General features: G+C 43.5%; 1 protein-coding gene across 1 annotated transcript in view; it reads right to left on the reverse strand.

Annotated features, from left to right (window-relative positions):
* Window positions 1-7,582: 7,582 nt before the first annotated feature.
* Window positions 7,583-16,523, reverse strand: part of IL1RAPL2 (interleukin 1 receptor accessory protein like 2) — a gene marked incomplete at both ends in the record, with an annotated part of 258,875 nt that continues 249,934 nt past the window's right edge. The window contains one exon of the mRNA XM_081336518.1: window positions 7,583-8,283. Within this exon, the coding sequence (XP_081192644.1) occupies window positions 7,583-8,283 (701 nt within the window). The remainder of the gene's footprint in view (window positions 8,284-16,523) is intronic.

Below are 16,523 nucleotides of genomic sequence, written 5' to 3' on the forward strand. Positions count from 1 at the left end.
TTCTGGCTATTTTGTTCTAAATGCTCAAATTGAAATTCAGCCTTTCTTTCTCCCCAAATTATTATATTGTAATTGTTCTGGGCTCTTGTCCCACTGTGCAACTCAGCAAGAATAATGAAAACTTCTGATTGGAAACCAAAAAAAGGCTGGATCTGTGGGGTTTTTTTTTGTTTTGTTTAAAACGTTCAGGGTAAATTGAGACCAAGTTCTCCAACTAGATCAGCTTAATGGAAAAGAAGCGGGCAACTGTGAAGAAGTTTGCAACAGCTCAGCCTAGTCTCATCCTCCTGACCTCTTTCTGGGAAATCTTTGTGATATATATATATGTTTTCTGAGGTTTTCGTGGGTGTTTGTATGTAGATCTTTGGTCATTCAGGTTTTTCCCCACGTAGAATTGGAGGTATCAGGGCAACGTTTCGACGAAGTCTCATCCGTCATCCTCAGGCTGGTGGCTTCAGCTTCGTTCTTCTGGTAAGGTAAAGGTTCCCCCGCACATGCGTGCTAGTCGTTTCCGACTCTAAGGGCCGGTGCTCATCTCTGTTTCAAAGCCGAAGAGCCAGCCCTTGTCCGAGGACGTCTCCGTGGTCATGTGGCCGCCATGACTAGATGCCAAAGGCGCACAGAACGCCGTTACCTTCCCACCGGAGTGGTCCCTATTTTTCTACTTGCATTTTTACGTGCTTTCGAACTGCTAGGTTGGCAGAAGCTGGGACGAGTAACAGGCGCTCACTCTGTTACACGGCACTCGGGATTCGACCCGCCAAACTGCTGACCTTCTGATCAACAAGCTCAGCGTCCTAACCCACTGAAATATATACCGGTATATATATATATATATTTACTGATTTATTTAAAAAAATAAACTGCATTATAAAATCACTTTCCGTTCCTTTAGAACTGAGGACCAATTGAAAAACAAACTCAGATTCAGCTGTGAATCAATAGCTTATTTCAGACTATTTGATTAAGTGGGGGGGGGAAATGAAAAAAATCCCCCAAACTCAACTTTTGCTTACAATTGGAGGTAAAAGTCCAAGTAGTTCTCCCCTTACAACTGTTCATTTAGTGATCGTTCAAAGTTACCACGGCACCCAAAAAAGGACCATTTTTCACACGACCGTTGCAGCATCCCCAGCGTCACGTGATCAAAATTCAGACACTCGGTAACCGACTCATATTTATGACGGTCGCAGCATCCCGGTGGGTTCGCGTGATCCTCTTTTGTGACCTTCTGACAAGCAAAGTCAATGGGGGAAGTCAGACTTACTTAACAACCGGATTACTAACTTACCAGCTGCAGTGATTCGCTTACCAACGGTGGCAAGAAAAGTCATAAAATGGGGCAAAACTCACTGAGCAACTGAGTATGTTTCACTTAGCAACATACATTTTGGGCTCCCTTGTAACTCGAGAACTGCCTGTACAACTACCTGCTTTATGGCTAAGTCCTCGACTTACAAGCATTCGTTTAGTGGCCTACGAGGATATCCCACTCATGAAATACATCCATGGTGGACAAAAAAGAGAAATCATCATAATAAAAAACAGGAGATGAGATTTTAAAACTTAGTGGTAGGCTGAAATGGAAGAGGCCACAGAAAACCCACGTTTGCTGCCGTTCGGTTTTTGGCAGCTGAACTGGCTGATTCTTGCAGATTTGAGCAATGTTCCCAGATGCTCAGTTGCGCCATCTGACTCTCCCCTGGTCCAGGCCTGTGCGTCAAGAGACCCTGTTGCAACTCTTGTTGTCAAGCTTGGTTTCTATTCCCACGTTGTCCGCCTGCTATTTCATAGCCAACTGGGCACGTGGCCCGGAAGCCCCAAAATAAACCAAGGAAACCCTGAGGTTATATTCTTGAGTGTCTCAGGTGGAGAAATAGCAACCTTTTGTCCGCATGTCAAAGCAATAGCGATAGCCCTTGTAAACCACTGCACAGTGCTTGACAGCCCTCTCTAAGCGGTTTACAAAGTCAGCATGTCGCCCTCCCCCAAACAATCTGGGTCTTCATTTTATCGGCCTCGGAAGGATGGAAGACTGAGTCAGCCTTCAGCCTGTCAGGATCAAACTCCTGGCAGTGGGCAGAGTTATGGATGGAAGGAAGGAAGGAAGGAAGGAAGGAAGGAAGGAAGGAAGGAAGGAAGGAAGGAAGGAAGGAAGGGCAATAGGAATAGCACTTAGACTTATATACCACTTAACAGTGTTTTACAGTCCTCTCTAAGTGGTTTTCACTTCACAAGTGCCGTGATCCACTTAACAGCTGCGGCGAGAAAAGTTGTAAAGTTGGGGCAAAGTTCAACAACAGTCTTGCTTAGCCACAGAAATTTTGAGCTCCACTGTGGTCATGCGTCAAGGACTGCCTGTAATTGCTCTCTCGCAGTCAGGAGGTTTCTTCCGACGGTGAGAACCTCGAAGAGTTCTCTCTCTGGTCCTCTGTGCCTGGAGCGAGAACTCGGGCCGATGTCTTGGATAATCCCTGGGTTTATTTGCCAGGCAACCTGCTCTCCCCCTGCTCCAAACAAAGAGAACCTCCATCGTCTGAGCATCGCTTGAAGGCTCTAGCCCAGCAACTCTTCTAGCTGACCAAGGTTTCCACGCCTGCACAGCTACCCGAAACCCAGAAGGAGAAGGCAAGGACAGGGCCTTGGGGAGAAACGCAGCTGCTCAGGGTAGCTCTGAAGCAAAGGTTCAACTCCCAGTCTTGTTCCCTAACAATGTTAGACAGTGGACTATCAGAGAAGCCCACGTAGCCCCAGAAAGCATAGCCAAGCCAAACCAAAGGATAGGAGGAGATTCAATTTCACAGCAGTAACATTTAACATTTTAAAGAAGAGACTGGACAGCCACTTGTCTGAAATGGTCTCCTGCTCGAGCAGCGGGCTGGACTAGAAGACCTCCAAAGTCTCTTCCAACTCTATTCTATTTTGGTTAATCAATTAATTAATTATAATTTAGGCTTATATACCACCCCACCTTTAGGCTTATATACCACCTTTACAGCATTCTCTGGGCGGTTTAACAAGGCCGAAGCATTATTTGCAGATTGGCCCCGACGATCTTCATTTTATCCATCTTAGAAGAACGGAAGGCTGAGTCAACCTTGATTTCCCATCAGGATTGAACTGCAGGCTGTGGGCAGAGTTTGCCTTCAATCCTGCACTTTAATCACTCAGTCACCGGGGCTCTTTAAGACCCAGAAGGCCCCATGTTACAGACCCATAGATGCAGCAAGCCAAGTACCCTATTTCATGTAATCGGTTCAGCTGGTAAAAGAGGTTTTAAACTCTTCATCTTAATAACTTGTCCAATTGCAGCAATGTTCCCAGGAAGATATCTAGCAGGCATCAGACATCATGCAACTTCCAGGAAAGTTTTTGTGTGTGTGTGTGTGTGTGTGTGTGTGTGTGTGAGAGAGAGAGAGAGAGAGAGAGAGAGAGAGAGAGAGAGAGAGAGAGAGAGAGAGAGAGAGAGAGAGAGAGAGAGAGAGAGAGAGAGAGAGAGAGAGAGAGAGAGAGAGAGAGAGAATAAATAAGGAGGATCTTCTTCTGGATCATTGTAAGAAGGTGTTCAATGTACACCAGAAGAATGAAAGATTCAGGAGCTACAAGACCTCCAAGGTCCCTTCCAATTCTGTTATTCTGTTAAGCATCTCCTTTTCTCATGAGAAACCACCACCGTAAATCATAGAGGGGATATAGTTTTCTCCATCTTCCCAAGAGCGAGAAGAAAAAAAAACAAACGGTTAAGAGTGTTACAACACAACCCTTTTTCCCAAACTGGTCTTATAGGTTGCCCATTACAAATTTTCCCCTCTTCTGTTCTGCTGGATCGCCCCTAGCCAGCCTTTTTCTGTGAGAAACCTTGAACCTCCAATAAAATCATGAAGTTAGTGTTACACGGAAGAGTTTCTTAGCTGGAAAATTTAAGGAAAGGAGCCAACAAACGGTTAAGACAACAATGCAGTCAGAGAGTTTAAGGGGCTTTAATTCACATTTCAAGTCCCACCTGGCTTCTTCCTAGCTTGCTTCACCATCTGAAACTGGGAAGGCTCCTTTGCAAGGAGATTTTCTTTTTTTTCTTTTTTGTCCTTCCAAGTAGCCCGTAGACACCTCTGGCCAGACCTCCATCTTTAGACCCATGGCTTGAAGTAAACAACCCCCCCTCGACCCCATTTGGATGTGCTCACCAGGAAGAATTCTTGACACTTTTTCTTTCTGGGTCAAATCCTTGACTTTGGGGAAAACTGGATTTTCCATTCATCAAAATCATTCTATATAGGTATTCCTTGACTTACGACCACAGTGGAGCCCAAAATCGCTGTCGTTGAGGGAGACATTTGTTAAGTGAGCTTTGCCCGTTTGACAACCTTCCTGGCCACGGCTGTTAAGTGAATTGCTGCAGTTGTTAAGTTAGCAACACGGTTGTTAAGCGATTCTGGTTTTCCCCCATTGACTTTGCTTGTCAGAAGGTCACAAAAGGGGATCACATGGCCCCGGGACACTAAAACCGTCATACGTACATGCCAGTGGCCAAGCATCTGGATTTTGATCATGTGACCTTGGGGGTGCTGCAACGGTCGTAAGGGTGAACAACGGTCATAAGCCACTATTTTCTGTGCCGTTGTAACTTCAAATGGATACTAAATGAACTGTTGTAAGTCAAGAACTACCTGTACACACCTCTATACACATAAAGCTTCAAATGTTAGCTTTAGGTTAATAGGCAGTTTATCTACCAACTCAAAGGTGGGAGGAGAATTAAATCAACATTTTTCATTCATCGGTGGGAATGCAACAACTGAAAGTGAGCCACGTTTTGCCCAACTGCATTTCATAACGTTTTCTTTACAATTTTATAAAAGATGCAGAAGCCCTACACGTTCAATATTTATTTTTTCCAACAGCAAGAATACAACATATATGGCATGGCCATGGCCCCTTTCAATTGCTCTAGAAGCTATAACATTGCTACGGAGAACATAATGGTTTAGCAAATGAACCGATGTAATGAGGCTGTTTGGGAGTTTTTGAATTCCTTCCTTGTAGTTGCATCTGCCCCAACACACAATCCATTTGTCTAAGAGCTTTCCTTTATAGTTTATCTTGGACCCCACACTCTGTTTCTCTGATACCTAGAGGCACCGGGCAATTAAAATATAGTAGGTGGCTGATTAACAGGAATAAATTTAAGAGGAAGAAGGTTAAAGCCAATTTTTTTTAAAAAAAACATCAAAACTCACAAATTGAATGGACCCTAGTAGCACCCAATCAGCGGATGGCCTAACCTTCCCTACAGATTCCCACAAGCAGAAGGAAATATTTTATAATAGAGACGAAGAACCTGTGATTATCTGAGCATTGCTAGACTTAAGTTCCCAGGCAGAATGGGAATGGTGAAGGGTGCTGGGAATTGTAGTTCAGCAACATCTGGAGTTACTACAGATCCCCGAGATCAGTACTGGGGGTGGGAGAAGAGAGGAAGAGACCCTTGTGGCTGTGATGTCACACGAATAAATCAAATTATCATTTCTGAATTTGCTTCTCTCTCCTTTGCTACGTTTTTGCAGTTGGGAAGGCAAGTCTCCTGAACAGCTGTTGTTTGGCACCCTTCACCCCCAACCATTTAAGAGGCACATTCAAAGAAAATCTTGCAACAGGGGCCCATTGTGAGGGGAGGGGCTCCCAAAAGGCAAATATCACCACTCACCAATATCCCCATAAAAAATATATTCCGAAAAATGTTGCATTGCAGAGGCCATTTTTAGTCTAAGTCAGGGTTTTTCAAGCTTGACAACTTTAAGATGTGTGGACTTCAATTCCTGAAAAATGTTGCATTGCAGAGGCCATTTTTAGTCTAAGTCAGGGTTTTTCAAGCTTGACAACTTTAAGATGTGTGGACTTCAGTTCCCAGAATTCCCCAGCCACCTGGCTGGGGAATTCTGGGAATCGAAGTCCACACATCTTAAAGTTGTAATATCTTACATTAAAGAAGTAATACAGATGTTGAGCAACTGGGTGGTTTTTCAAGGACCTGTTTGTAAGACAATAAAAGTATTATGGGTTGGAATGATAATTGAAGAGCAGTTTTGATTTTCCAGGAATGTAAGAGTTGACTGAAGATGTTCGCTTGTAAAGAACACATTGGGATACACTCTGGAGTAACCTTTTTATTAGTGTAAATGCTCACTGCTATTTTAGGTGATTATCAGTGCAAATGTTATTATGACTGGTAACCAAAACAATTCACAGTTGTTTGTGAGTATTGCTGTGCTTTTTTGTTGTTGTTGTTGTTGTTCCTTTTTCTCTTTTCTACACTGACATTTTTCTATCAGATGCCAATCTCGTAAACTGTAACAACTTTTTATCTGGGAAAAAGAAAAACTTAAACAAATAATAACAAACCCCTGTGCAGATACTATACGATTCTTTAGTACATAGGTGGAGACGTTTAGGATATGTTCGGATCTGCCAACCGTGAACCACACCGTGATCCTCAGCACATCAAATGTAACAGGGAGGAAGTTCTTAAGACACCTGAAAAGCCAAAATTAATTCATGTTTTTTTCCAAAAATTTACAGAAAATTCAACTTTCTAAGAACTGGAGAAAACATAATGGCAACTGTCACGGACGGCTAAGAATTAGTTTGAGAACAAAAGAGTAAATCACGTTGTTGTGGATGACATGTTTTCCAACCATTGGAATTGCAGAAGGAAAACCACAGGTTACCATCTTGCCTTTGTGTGGTCCATTTTCCGTAACAACAGGATGTTGGTTAATCTTGTAGGAAAGATCTTCTGCAGTGCATCCTTGATGGGAATGGTCCCTTAGCCCAGAAATGCGAGACTTATTTTTGTCACTACTTGTGTTTCACATGTATGATGGGTATGTTTCCTAAGCTCTTTCTATTTTAAAAAAATCCATTTAAACTTCTGAAGTACTAATATATATATGTATATATATATAAATATGGAGTCTTACTCTATTGTATATAGCATTGGAAGTCAACTCATTGTCAACCTTTAAACCCTACTTCAAAATACTATTCAATCCCATATTCTCTCTCTCTCTCTCTCTCTCTCTCTCTCTCTCTCTCTCTCTCTCTCTCTCTCTCTCTCTCTCTCTCTCTCTCTCTCTCTCTCTCTCTCTCTCTCTTTCTTTCTCTCTCTCCCTTTCTCTTTCTTCTTTCTTTCTTTCTTTCTTTCTTTCTTTCTTTCTTTCTTTCTTTCTTTCTTTCTTTCTTTCTTTCTTTCTTTCTTTCTTTCTTTCTTTCTTTCTTTCTTTCTTTCTTTCTTTCTTTCTTTCTTTCTTTCTTTCTTTCTTTCTTATAAAGAACAAATAACTCTGTACATTAAAAGACAGGAAACTTAGAAGCTGGCTAAAAAAGTAGGCTTCCCCCTTGTTAATAATTTTGTAAATGTAAACAAAGAGAGGTTCAAGTATAAAAAGCGAGTTACTTTGTGACTTGGCAAAAAGAGTTTGGCACCTGATGACGTGGGTTTTAAAGGTTTTGTTGTTGTTGTTGTTGTTGTTTTTAAGGAATTCTGGCTCATTGCAAAGCTGGCCTAAAGCAGTCTAGATCTTTGCTACCATATATCACTGGTGAAGCTGAGTTCCCTCGTTGACAAGGGGAGTAAAGAAGGGTTTCTGTGGAAGTCTTGGACCTCCTTCACACTGCTGTTCAGTGGTAACTGCCCGTTGAGAAGCGTCAGGGGTAGATTGCAGTAAGTGTGGTGGTTACTGCTTATGGCAGGGAGGGGCAAAGTGGCGGACTGCATGTTGTATTCGTAACCTCTACAATAATGTCTCATCTGTGCTGTGTTGGTGAGCTGATAATCCCCCAAATCTGCCTGAGATGAAACTAATGTGGCAGAGGTATCCGTCACCGCGATGGAAGGCACTGTTTGCAGATCCCCAAAGAGACCCTGTTCAGCAGAATCCAGGACCTGGCGCCGTGAGACCACCTCTTTCTTTTTTACCGGCATCTCATAGAGCAAGTGTTTCCAGAATTTAGAATTCAGCTTGTTACACTGGGGTCCTTTCCACGGGATAACTGAGAAGAGTTTGATGCTGTGCTTTAAAGATTCCACTTCTTGGCAATTGACTTTCCCTTTCAGCTGGGGGCATTCGATGAAGATGACTTTGATTTCTCCGCTGAGGAGCATGTTATGGAGTCTGTTTTCCATTTCAAAAATACTCCACCCTCGTCTGAGTACATAATCCGGTGTCAGGACAATCAGGAGCCGACGGCTTTGTTCTATACATCGGGCGAGATCGTCTAGATAGGCTGCAAATCATAAGATGGACAGTAAAAGAGAGAAGTACACACGGGAGGAAAAGAAAGATAGATCAAACCTTGCAATCAAAATGGGGGCAGAGAAGGGAATAGATTAATCTTTCTTAAACTGTGCCACCAACAGCTTGAATGGTCAAGATAACTCCACCTCCCTTGTTTTCACTGTGCTTGATCACTCCTTGGACTGAGTTCTAATGGCCAGTTCTAATTTCAGGAGCCATCAAGCCTATAAGTAGAGAACTTGGGAACAGTTTTTTCTTGACAGGAGCTCCTAAGACTTGGAGGAACACTGGGTCTAATTATGGCTTTTACATCATCACAAAGTCATCTGCATGGACAGCAGATTGGACTATCTTGACCTGGTAGGACTCTAGATGCTTCCACATCAGCTCTGAACATCTCTACCATCCCTTGATAATATTCCCCTTTCCAAATGGGCCCCGTGCAAAAAATTATCTTATTCTCCCCCCCTCCCCTCTGTAGAAGACATAGACTTAACCTAACAGGCCATTCACAGTCATATTGTGAACTTTGGCTCAGCGTGTTGTGTGAACCGTGTTATGGTCAGATGGAAGCTGCTGGGATTTGCAGTCCAACGTATCTGGAGGTCCACCAACTTGGGGAAAGCCTAGTTTAGGGATTTACCTATTGCCAAATGAGCATTTCTCCCCACATACATTATGCAAGTGGCAGACAGGTCTTGGTTTCTGCTATTTTATTGACTGCAGAGTTTTTGGCTGAATGGTCTTGTGATCCCAGGAACACACATCACTTTAGAGACACACATCAACATGATTTGGAGGCACAGATTTTGCTCGACAGCTGAGCGCTGTGGAATGCCAGGTGGGACAACCTAGCCAAAGTCCTACTCTACTTACTTCTTTCAACTCTCCTTCCATTGGAAGATAGGGGCACCAGTTGGAAGAAGAGCCTGCAGGAGAAAGAGCATATTGTAGGGGTTGTTCCAGATGGAACTCATCCCATGTACATTTTGGTTGTGTGGATTGGCCAAAAAAAAAGAAGAAAGAAAATCATGGACCAGAACTTGCAACTTCGATAAATGCACATACACATAGACACACACAGACACACAGAGAAGACACACAATACTGTTGTGGAGGTTACAGATGGAGACATCTCCTAACTGGTGTACAGACATCTTGTTGCCTAGAGTCAAATGTATATAAAATGTAAGTGATGGGAAGGGGAGGGGATAGGAGAGGAAAACAAGGTCTCATCAAGGTCAGAGACATTCTACTAAATCTGGAGCCAATCTGGGCTTGCCACACAAGCAGTTTTCACATTTCACACCAGTATGCGTGAATCCTTCTGTTTTTTTTTGCATTCCAGTTTGAATGAAATGGGCAGAAACAGCACTGCATGCAAACTGATCTGAACTGCTCTGCTCTTTCTGTTGACGAGCATCGTCTTGCAGTTCCTCTCTGGAGATCCAACATGGAAATTGACTGCCCTTATGGTGTGCTCTGTCCTACAACAGCTCAACTGCAGTTGTTGCGTGGATGTGTGGTTGCTGATTCCTCATACTTGTTTCCCAAGAGAGCAGGCGAAGAGCAAAAGCTGAGTCAAGAGGTGGAAAACTGGAATACATCACCAAGATGGGATGTTGGGAACTTGGGCAAATGTATGTGCTTTGGCTTTGTGGATCGATAATGCCTAATACTGGTGTCATAAATCCTCCTAGAAAGCTTACATTTGTCTCCCCATAGACTGAGCAAAATTTCCAAATGAATCCATATTGGATTGCAGATTTAAATCCCAATGACAAGTAATCCTCAACTTACAAATGTACTAGATCCCATAATTAGGGTTGTTAAGTTGTTGTAGACATAAGTCAAAGCATCACGTGACCGGACCTGATTTTACAACCATTTTTTTTGCGACAGTTGTTAAGCAAATGCAGTGATTGTTTGGTGAATCCATTTTCCCAAATGGATGTTTTTTGCTGGAAAATGGAAGTAAATGTCAAAACAAAAAGTCACACATTGCAGTCACGTGACCATGGGACACTGCAAACAGCCATAATGGGAGCGGCTTCTCAAGAGCCTAAAATGTCACATTTGGAGGTCATCATAACTCCAAAAACAGGTTGTAGGTAGCTCTGGGGAGACCATTGTAACTTTAAATGGTCATTAAGCAACTGGAGGGCAACCTGTATTTAAAATTTTGTTTGACAATTGGCTGCATAAGCAGCTATCCAAGTCTATTTTCCATGCTTTGTGTGCAAAAACATTAAGAAAACTGATTTTTCTATCCCCATTCAACCTTACTCAACTCGTTGGTCAAAACATTCAAGAATGGAAAAGGGAAAATACAAACTAGGGCCATTCTGAACTTCAACAGATGCTTAAAGTGCTCAGCCATTGACAAGATGGGTGGTTAATTCCAGTGGATTTGGCTTTTCCATCAAAGTGAACATAGAACTCCACTTGTGAAGGCATTCTGTGACAGACATATGAAGCTTGACAATGAGCAAATGGTGGTTTCATTCATCAAAATGCGTAGTATGGTGAATAGTTGGCACAACTGAATCTACGGTATCTAACAAGTCCAGGTGAGTCCAGATGGCAGGTCTCTTGTGATGGGAACAATCTTGGATGGATTAGAAAGGATGATAGCTCAAGTTTCTGAACACCATAAAAATGGAGGTAGAAATATGTCACAAAGCACGATACGGACATGGAACTACAGATTTGTACCAGGAGTAACTTCCTGTAAGAACAAGGAATCTGATTTACACTCTCATGGGCCAGTCTACACAACCTCACAGTTGGCATTTTAGATTTCACTCATGGCGTCAATGCCTAATGCACTTGCTTGCAAAGACTTTCTAAACATCTGAAGGTCTTAAGACCTTTTTAAAGGATTTTTTATTTATTTTTTATTTATTTTAATTCCATTTATATCCCGCCCTTCTCCGAAGACTCAGGGCGGCTTACAAGCTTAGCAGTAGCCTTCATTCTATGTATATGCCTGCTTATTAGGGCTTTCACACCCCCCCCAAGCGGCATTATTACAAAGTCAGCTTAATTGCCCCCCACAATCTGGGTCCTCATTTTACCTACCTCGGAAGGATGGAAGGCTGAGTCAACCTTGAGCCTGGTGGGATGCGAACCTGCACTAATTGCAGGCAGCTGGTGTTACTTAAGGAGGCACTAGCCCACTGCTCCACCAAGGCTCTTTTATCAACATTTTTATCAACCTTTACCAGTCAAAAACCTGTTCAGGAAAACAAAGATGAATATATTTCTTCACTCATTCATAGTTCACTGCTACAAGATTTGGAAATGAATTACAACAGCTGATCTCATTACTACTCAGCCTAGTAAACTGGGAACTGCAATCTTACTCTCTTCAATATAGTAGGGGGTTGTAAAATTGGGAAAAGCTGGATTACGCTAATATACGTTGCTCCATCATGGCTTGTATCCTCTGATTGTTAAAGTCACCTAGGCCGAGGTGACGCCTGAAATCAATCAATGAAAAGAGTTGCAAAGTTCCTAACCAAGAACAAGATGCTGGACATCAGGGACACGTCGTCTCATCCAGCAAACCTTTTCTCCAAACTACAGATAGTTCTCGACTTACAACAGTCCATTTAGCGACCGTTCAAAGTTACAACGGCACTGCAAAAAGCAACTTACGACCGTTTTTTACACTGACGACTGTTGTAGCCTCCCCATGCTCAAGTGATCAAAATTCAGACGCTTGGCAACCGACTCATATTTATGATGGTCGCAAATGCCCCGAGGTCACATGATCCCCTGTGGCAACCTTCGGATAAGCCAAGTCAAGGGGGAAGCCAGATTCACTTAACGACCGTGTTACTATCTTAACAACCGCAGGGATTCACTGTGGTGAGAAAGGTCGTAAAATGGGGCACAACTCGCTTCACAACTGTCTCGCGTAGCCAGAGAAATGTTGAGCTCAATTGAGACTGTAAGTTATGGGCCCCCTGTAGTTCCCCTCATTTTTCTCATGACAAAAATGGATTCTTTAACCTCCCTCGGACCGCCGGTGGGTGAGCCGTTCACAAAAATACTCCTTACGATTCCCTTGGCTACCTCTTCAGACCGCAGTCTCGACTATCAATCTATGAAACGAGAACATTGCCACGGATGCTCATCAGCCTGAACATTCCTGCTTTTATTTCCCCAAGACGGCACAACCCTTTGGCATTTTCTAATGACCAGAAGCTGTCAAACCCAATCTTTCCTCTCTAGCAAAGAAATCAAGAAACGGTTGTCAACAAAAGGCCACTTTTTTTTTTTTTTACAAGAAGCGTCTTGGTGTAAGCTGGCCGGCCAAGAGCGTCGTTCTTTCTTTTTCTTTTCTTTTTTTACCTTTTACTGTTATTTTGTGTTACAGTGGTGTAACTTTTTTTTTAAAGAGAGTGTGACAATTCTCCAGACCACCTTGGTGTCCTCCAGATAGTTGTGACTACAACTCCCATCAGCCTGGATCAGCATGCTCAGTGGCAGGATATTGTGGGAGTCCTCATGCAAAATATTGGACTTGTACAGATGGACTTTCTGGCCCTCGAGGTCTGCGGAAAGTTAACATGGGCAGCACAGACTTGTAACGTGGGAAAGGGTCATTTAAGTCACTGAGATTGATCTCCTGGTCAGCACAGGCCTCCAAACATCCCTGTTGAATGCCTGCCCAACGTCTGCTAAGAGAATTTAGCTGTCTGCCATGCTGGAGGCAGCGTCATCAATAGATCAAGAGAGCTTGCATTTCCTTACCTCTCTAAATGAGAATGCAGTCAAAATCTACTCCAGCCAATTTCACACCATGCATAAATGTCATGGATAAGCTTAATGCTGGGAGCTGCTATTACACAAAGGGGTGATTCCTCTTCCATGTAAGAGGGAGTGGGCAACTCTGGGCAACGAAGTATATAAACAGAGACTCAGGTGGTTGATCTTTTCTAGCTGGCCATTCCATCTCCTCGTCCACATTTCTTATTTGGGTCAAGATTTTGCCCAAGGAATTTTTGGCTATGTTTGTGCTGCACATCAGGGGTCCCCAATCCCTAGGTCAGGGGTAGGCAACCTTGACTCTTTTATGACTCGTGGACTTCAACTCCCAGAATTCCTGAGCCAGCCACTGGCTCAGGAATTTTGGGAGTTGAAGTCCACGAGTCATAAAAGAGCCAAGGTTGCCTACCCCTGGTCTAGACCATAGTCCACTGGGCCCTGGTCTATTTGGAACTGGGTCACGTGAGCGTTGGTCTGGTATGCACATGCCACTCATGCAAGTTGAGCTCCATGTGCCCACACATGTGTGCATCAGTCTTCTGCTCATGCGTTCCAGTTCCCATCTCCTCCTCCCAGCTGGGCCACCAAGCCACAAAGGTTGGGGACCGCTGCTGTACATCATGTCATAATGGGGTTTAGCAGGCTTTTGTGAGCATATTTTGGGGCAAAATGTGTGAAACCAAGCCCTGCAGTTTATTCAACAAGCAGTTGTGGATAAACCATCATTTAGCCTAAATGTGGACACTCAACCACAGTCTTCCTGGCTTCTTCATTTGTTGTTCTAACCGTGTCGCCTGGTTCCAAAACCGCCAAGAAACCTGCCATCCAGAATGTCTCAAAAAATAGCCAATTCTACAGCTGCCCTTTGACCGTGTGGAATTTTTGCCTTAAGCCTGTGAGCCCAAAACATCACCCTGCCAATAAACCATGCAAAATACTAGCCTAATACTCTCATCCTAGGAAGTTCCTAAGTTCTTCACTCTTCTCCTGTGGTGACAACAAGCTCCTGGGGCCACTAAGAACAGTCTAGTAAGCCAAGCAAAAATAACCGCTGATAGCTCTATTCTATGATTAAAGCCCACATTCTCTGGCTTTAAGAGATGTATTTCCTCTGAGAATACCGTCTTGTTTAACTGCTCCGGGTTACAGCTGATCAAAGATGCCTTTAATGTGAACAATGGAGTGAGCATCTCAGAAGCATTCCAAGTTGGCTCTCCATGCCAGATCCTTGGGCTTCTGAGAGTTACAAGGCCCGAGCCGACTTTGAACGAAACCGGCTCCCATTTATATTCTGCACCATCATCATTAACGGGTGATTAAGCATTCCTTAATCTTCTGCATGAAAGCGTCAAATCTGTTCGAAAGATCTGAATCATTTCAGTTTTGCAAGGCAGGAAAGAAAGGAAGGAAGAAAGGAAGAATGCAGACAGCATTATGCCGTGCTGCAATATATATATATATATATGTATATTTTAAAAAAGCCAACGTGCCAGGTAGCACTGCACATTATTTTGATGATGCTTAATGACTCTCTGAAATTACGATGATGAAGATTTTTTGCTGGCACGTCTGAGTGGCAGATGGGCAGAGAAAGAAAATGCAATCCTGACTTTGGAAGCACCTGTGAGGAAGCTGATTCATCTAAAGCCATTTGTTCTCTTCCCTCTTCCTGTATGGACTTAAAAAGACTTTGATTCTGCTCCCTTCTTTTGAAACCAAGCTCGGAGCAACAGCAGCTGTGCATGAAATTAAACCACCCTCCCCACACAGCTCCTAACAGCTGTATGCGGTGTGTAGTTGTACCTGATTATTTGCTTTAATTTTGATTTGTTGATGACTACATGTGGAACTATAGCGCAACCCCCCCTACAAGTGAAAATATTAACAGACTGATCTGGCCCTGTGTGTTTGCAATCAAGCAGTGTGTTTCACACGTCGGGCAAATCCAGAAGGTGACTCGTTGGGTTTGGCTTAGTCCAGGGGTAGGCAATCTTGGCTCTTTTATGACTCGTGGACTTCAACTCCCAGAATTCCTGGCTCAGGAATTCTGGGAGTTGAAGTCCACGAGTCATAAAAGAACCAAGGTTACCTACCCCTGGCTTAGTCTTTTGCCCTACTAGGGGTTTGTAAATGTGCTGTAGGGATTGGTTCAATGTGTGAATCTAGCCAATTAATAAATCAGGCTCAAGCAAGCCATAAACCTAGTGATGCTATGGTTAGAGTCATGCGCTTGCATCCTTAAGATGCTAAGAGGAGACTTCATTTTTTTTTACAATATAAAAACCAAAAGGCCATGCTTTACAACAGAGATATTTTACTATCCATATTCTCAACATTTCTTTATATCAATCTGTTGGAACATCTGAGTATTTGCAGGCAGGAAGACGGGTCCTAGTGCAGATGAACCAACAATATGGTTTTTGAAGAAATAAAAGAAGGCAAAAAATATACCCCCAAATTGTATCCTATGTGTATTTTTCAAGACTTAAGAGAAAGTGACTTTCTTATGTCTGCTTATTTGGAGCCTTGAGGAGGAGGCTTATGCCCAGTTGGGCTACTCAAACCTCCTGTTTTGTCCAGGACAACAATCCCATGAAGTGGGTTGGCCTGAGCGACAAGGCTTTTACTGCAATGTAGGAATGACCTTGGGAATTGAAGGGAAAAGAGGCTGCCTAGGAAACAATCAGAGAAGAGAGGCAGGAGCCCCCAGTGGCTAAATGGTGAGAGGAACAAACTGTCAGGTGCAAATAACCAGGAGCATATACTAAGTTCAAAACAGAAAAGAGAATCTGGTCAACTAATGGTCAAAGCTAAATAGGCGCTAGATAAGGGTTAATACAGGGGTCCCCAACCCCTGGTCCGTGGACCAGTACCGGGCCGCGGCATCCCAGCAACCGGTCCACACAAACAAGGAAAGCCCCATCTGCAGGATGCAGGCAGCACACAAAACCACGCCCACTCCGCTCCCCGGAAAAACCTCTCTCCATGTAACTGGTCCCTGGTGCCCAAAACCCTGGGGACCTCTGAGTTAATAGAATTCAGGGGGGTGGGGTGGAGAAGCTGGACTTGGGTCTCTTGTGACTGCACAATGATTCCAAACTGATGACACATTTAACCCCGCTTTCCAGCTCAACTTGCTTATCTCCTGCAGAAACGTAGGAAGGTCCCAGCCTAACTGAGCAGGGATTTGTTCTTTAAAACTTGCAAGATTCTGTTAAGGTAGACTTACAGTAAAGTAGATTTAGCTCATCTGGTTGTCCTTCCTGTCTGGTTCACCTGGGGGGGGCGGTTGGCAGTGATCTTAACCATCCTTAAAGTACAAACTTCCCATCACCACTTTTAACCATCTGATCAATTAGGGCTGCTCCTTCCTCCTGTGACTGTTTAGCCACGGAGGATTCCTGCCTCTTTCCTCTGATGATTTCCTACGGAGAATCTCTTCTCTCCTTTCCC

This window comes from Vipera berus (assembly GCF_964194415.1).
Source record: "Vipera berus genome assembly, chromosome: 11".
Classification (NCBI taxonomy): domain Eukaryota; kingdom Metazoa; phylum Chordata; class Lepidosauria; order Squamata; family Viperidae; genus Vipera; species Vipera berus.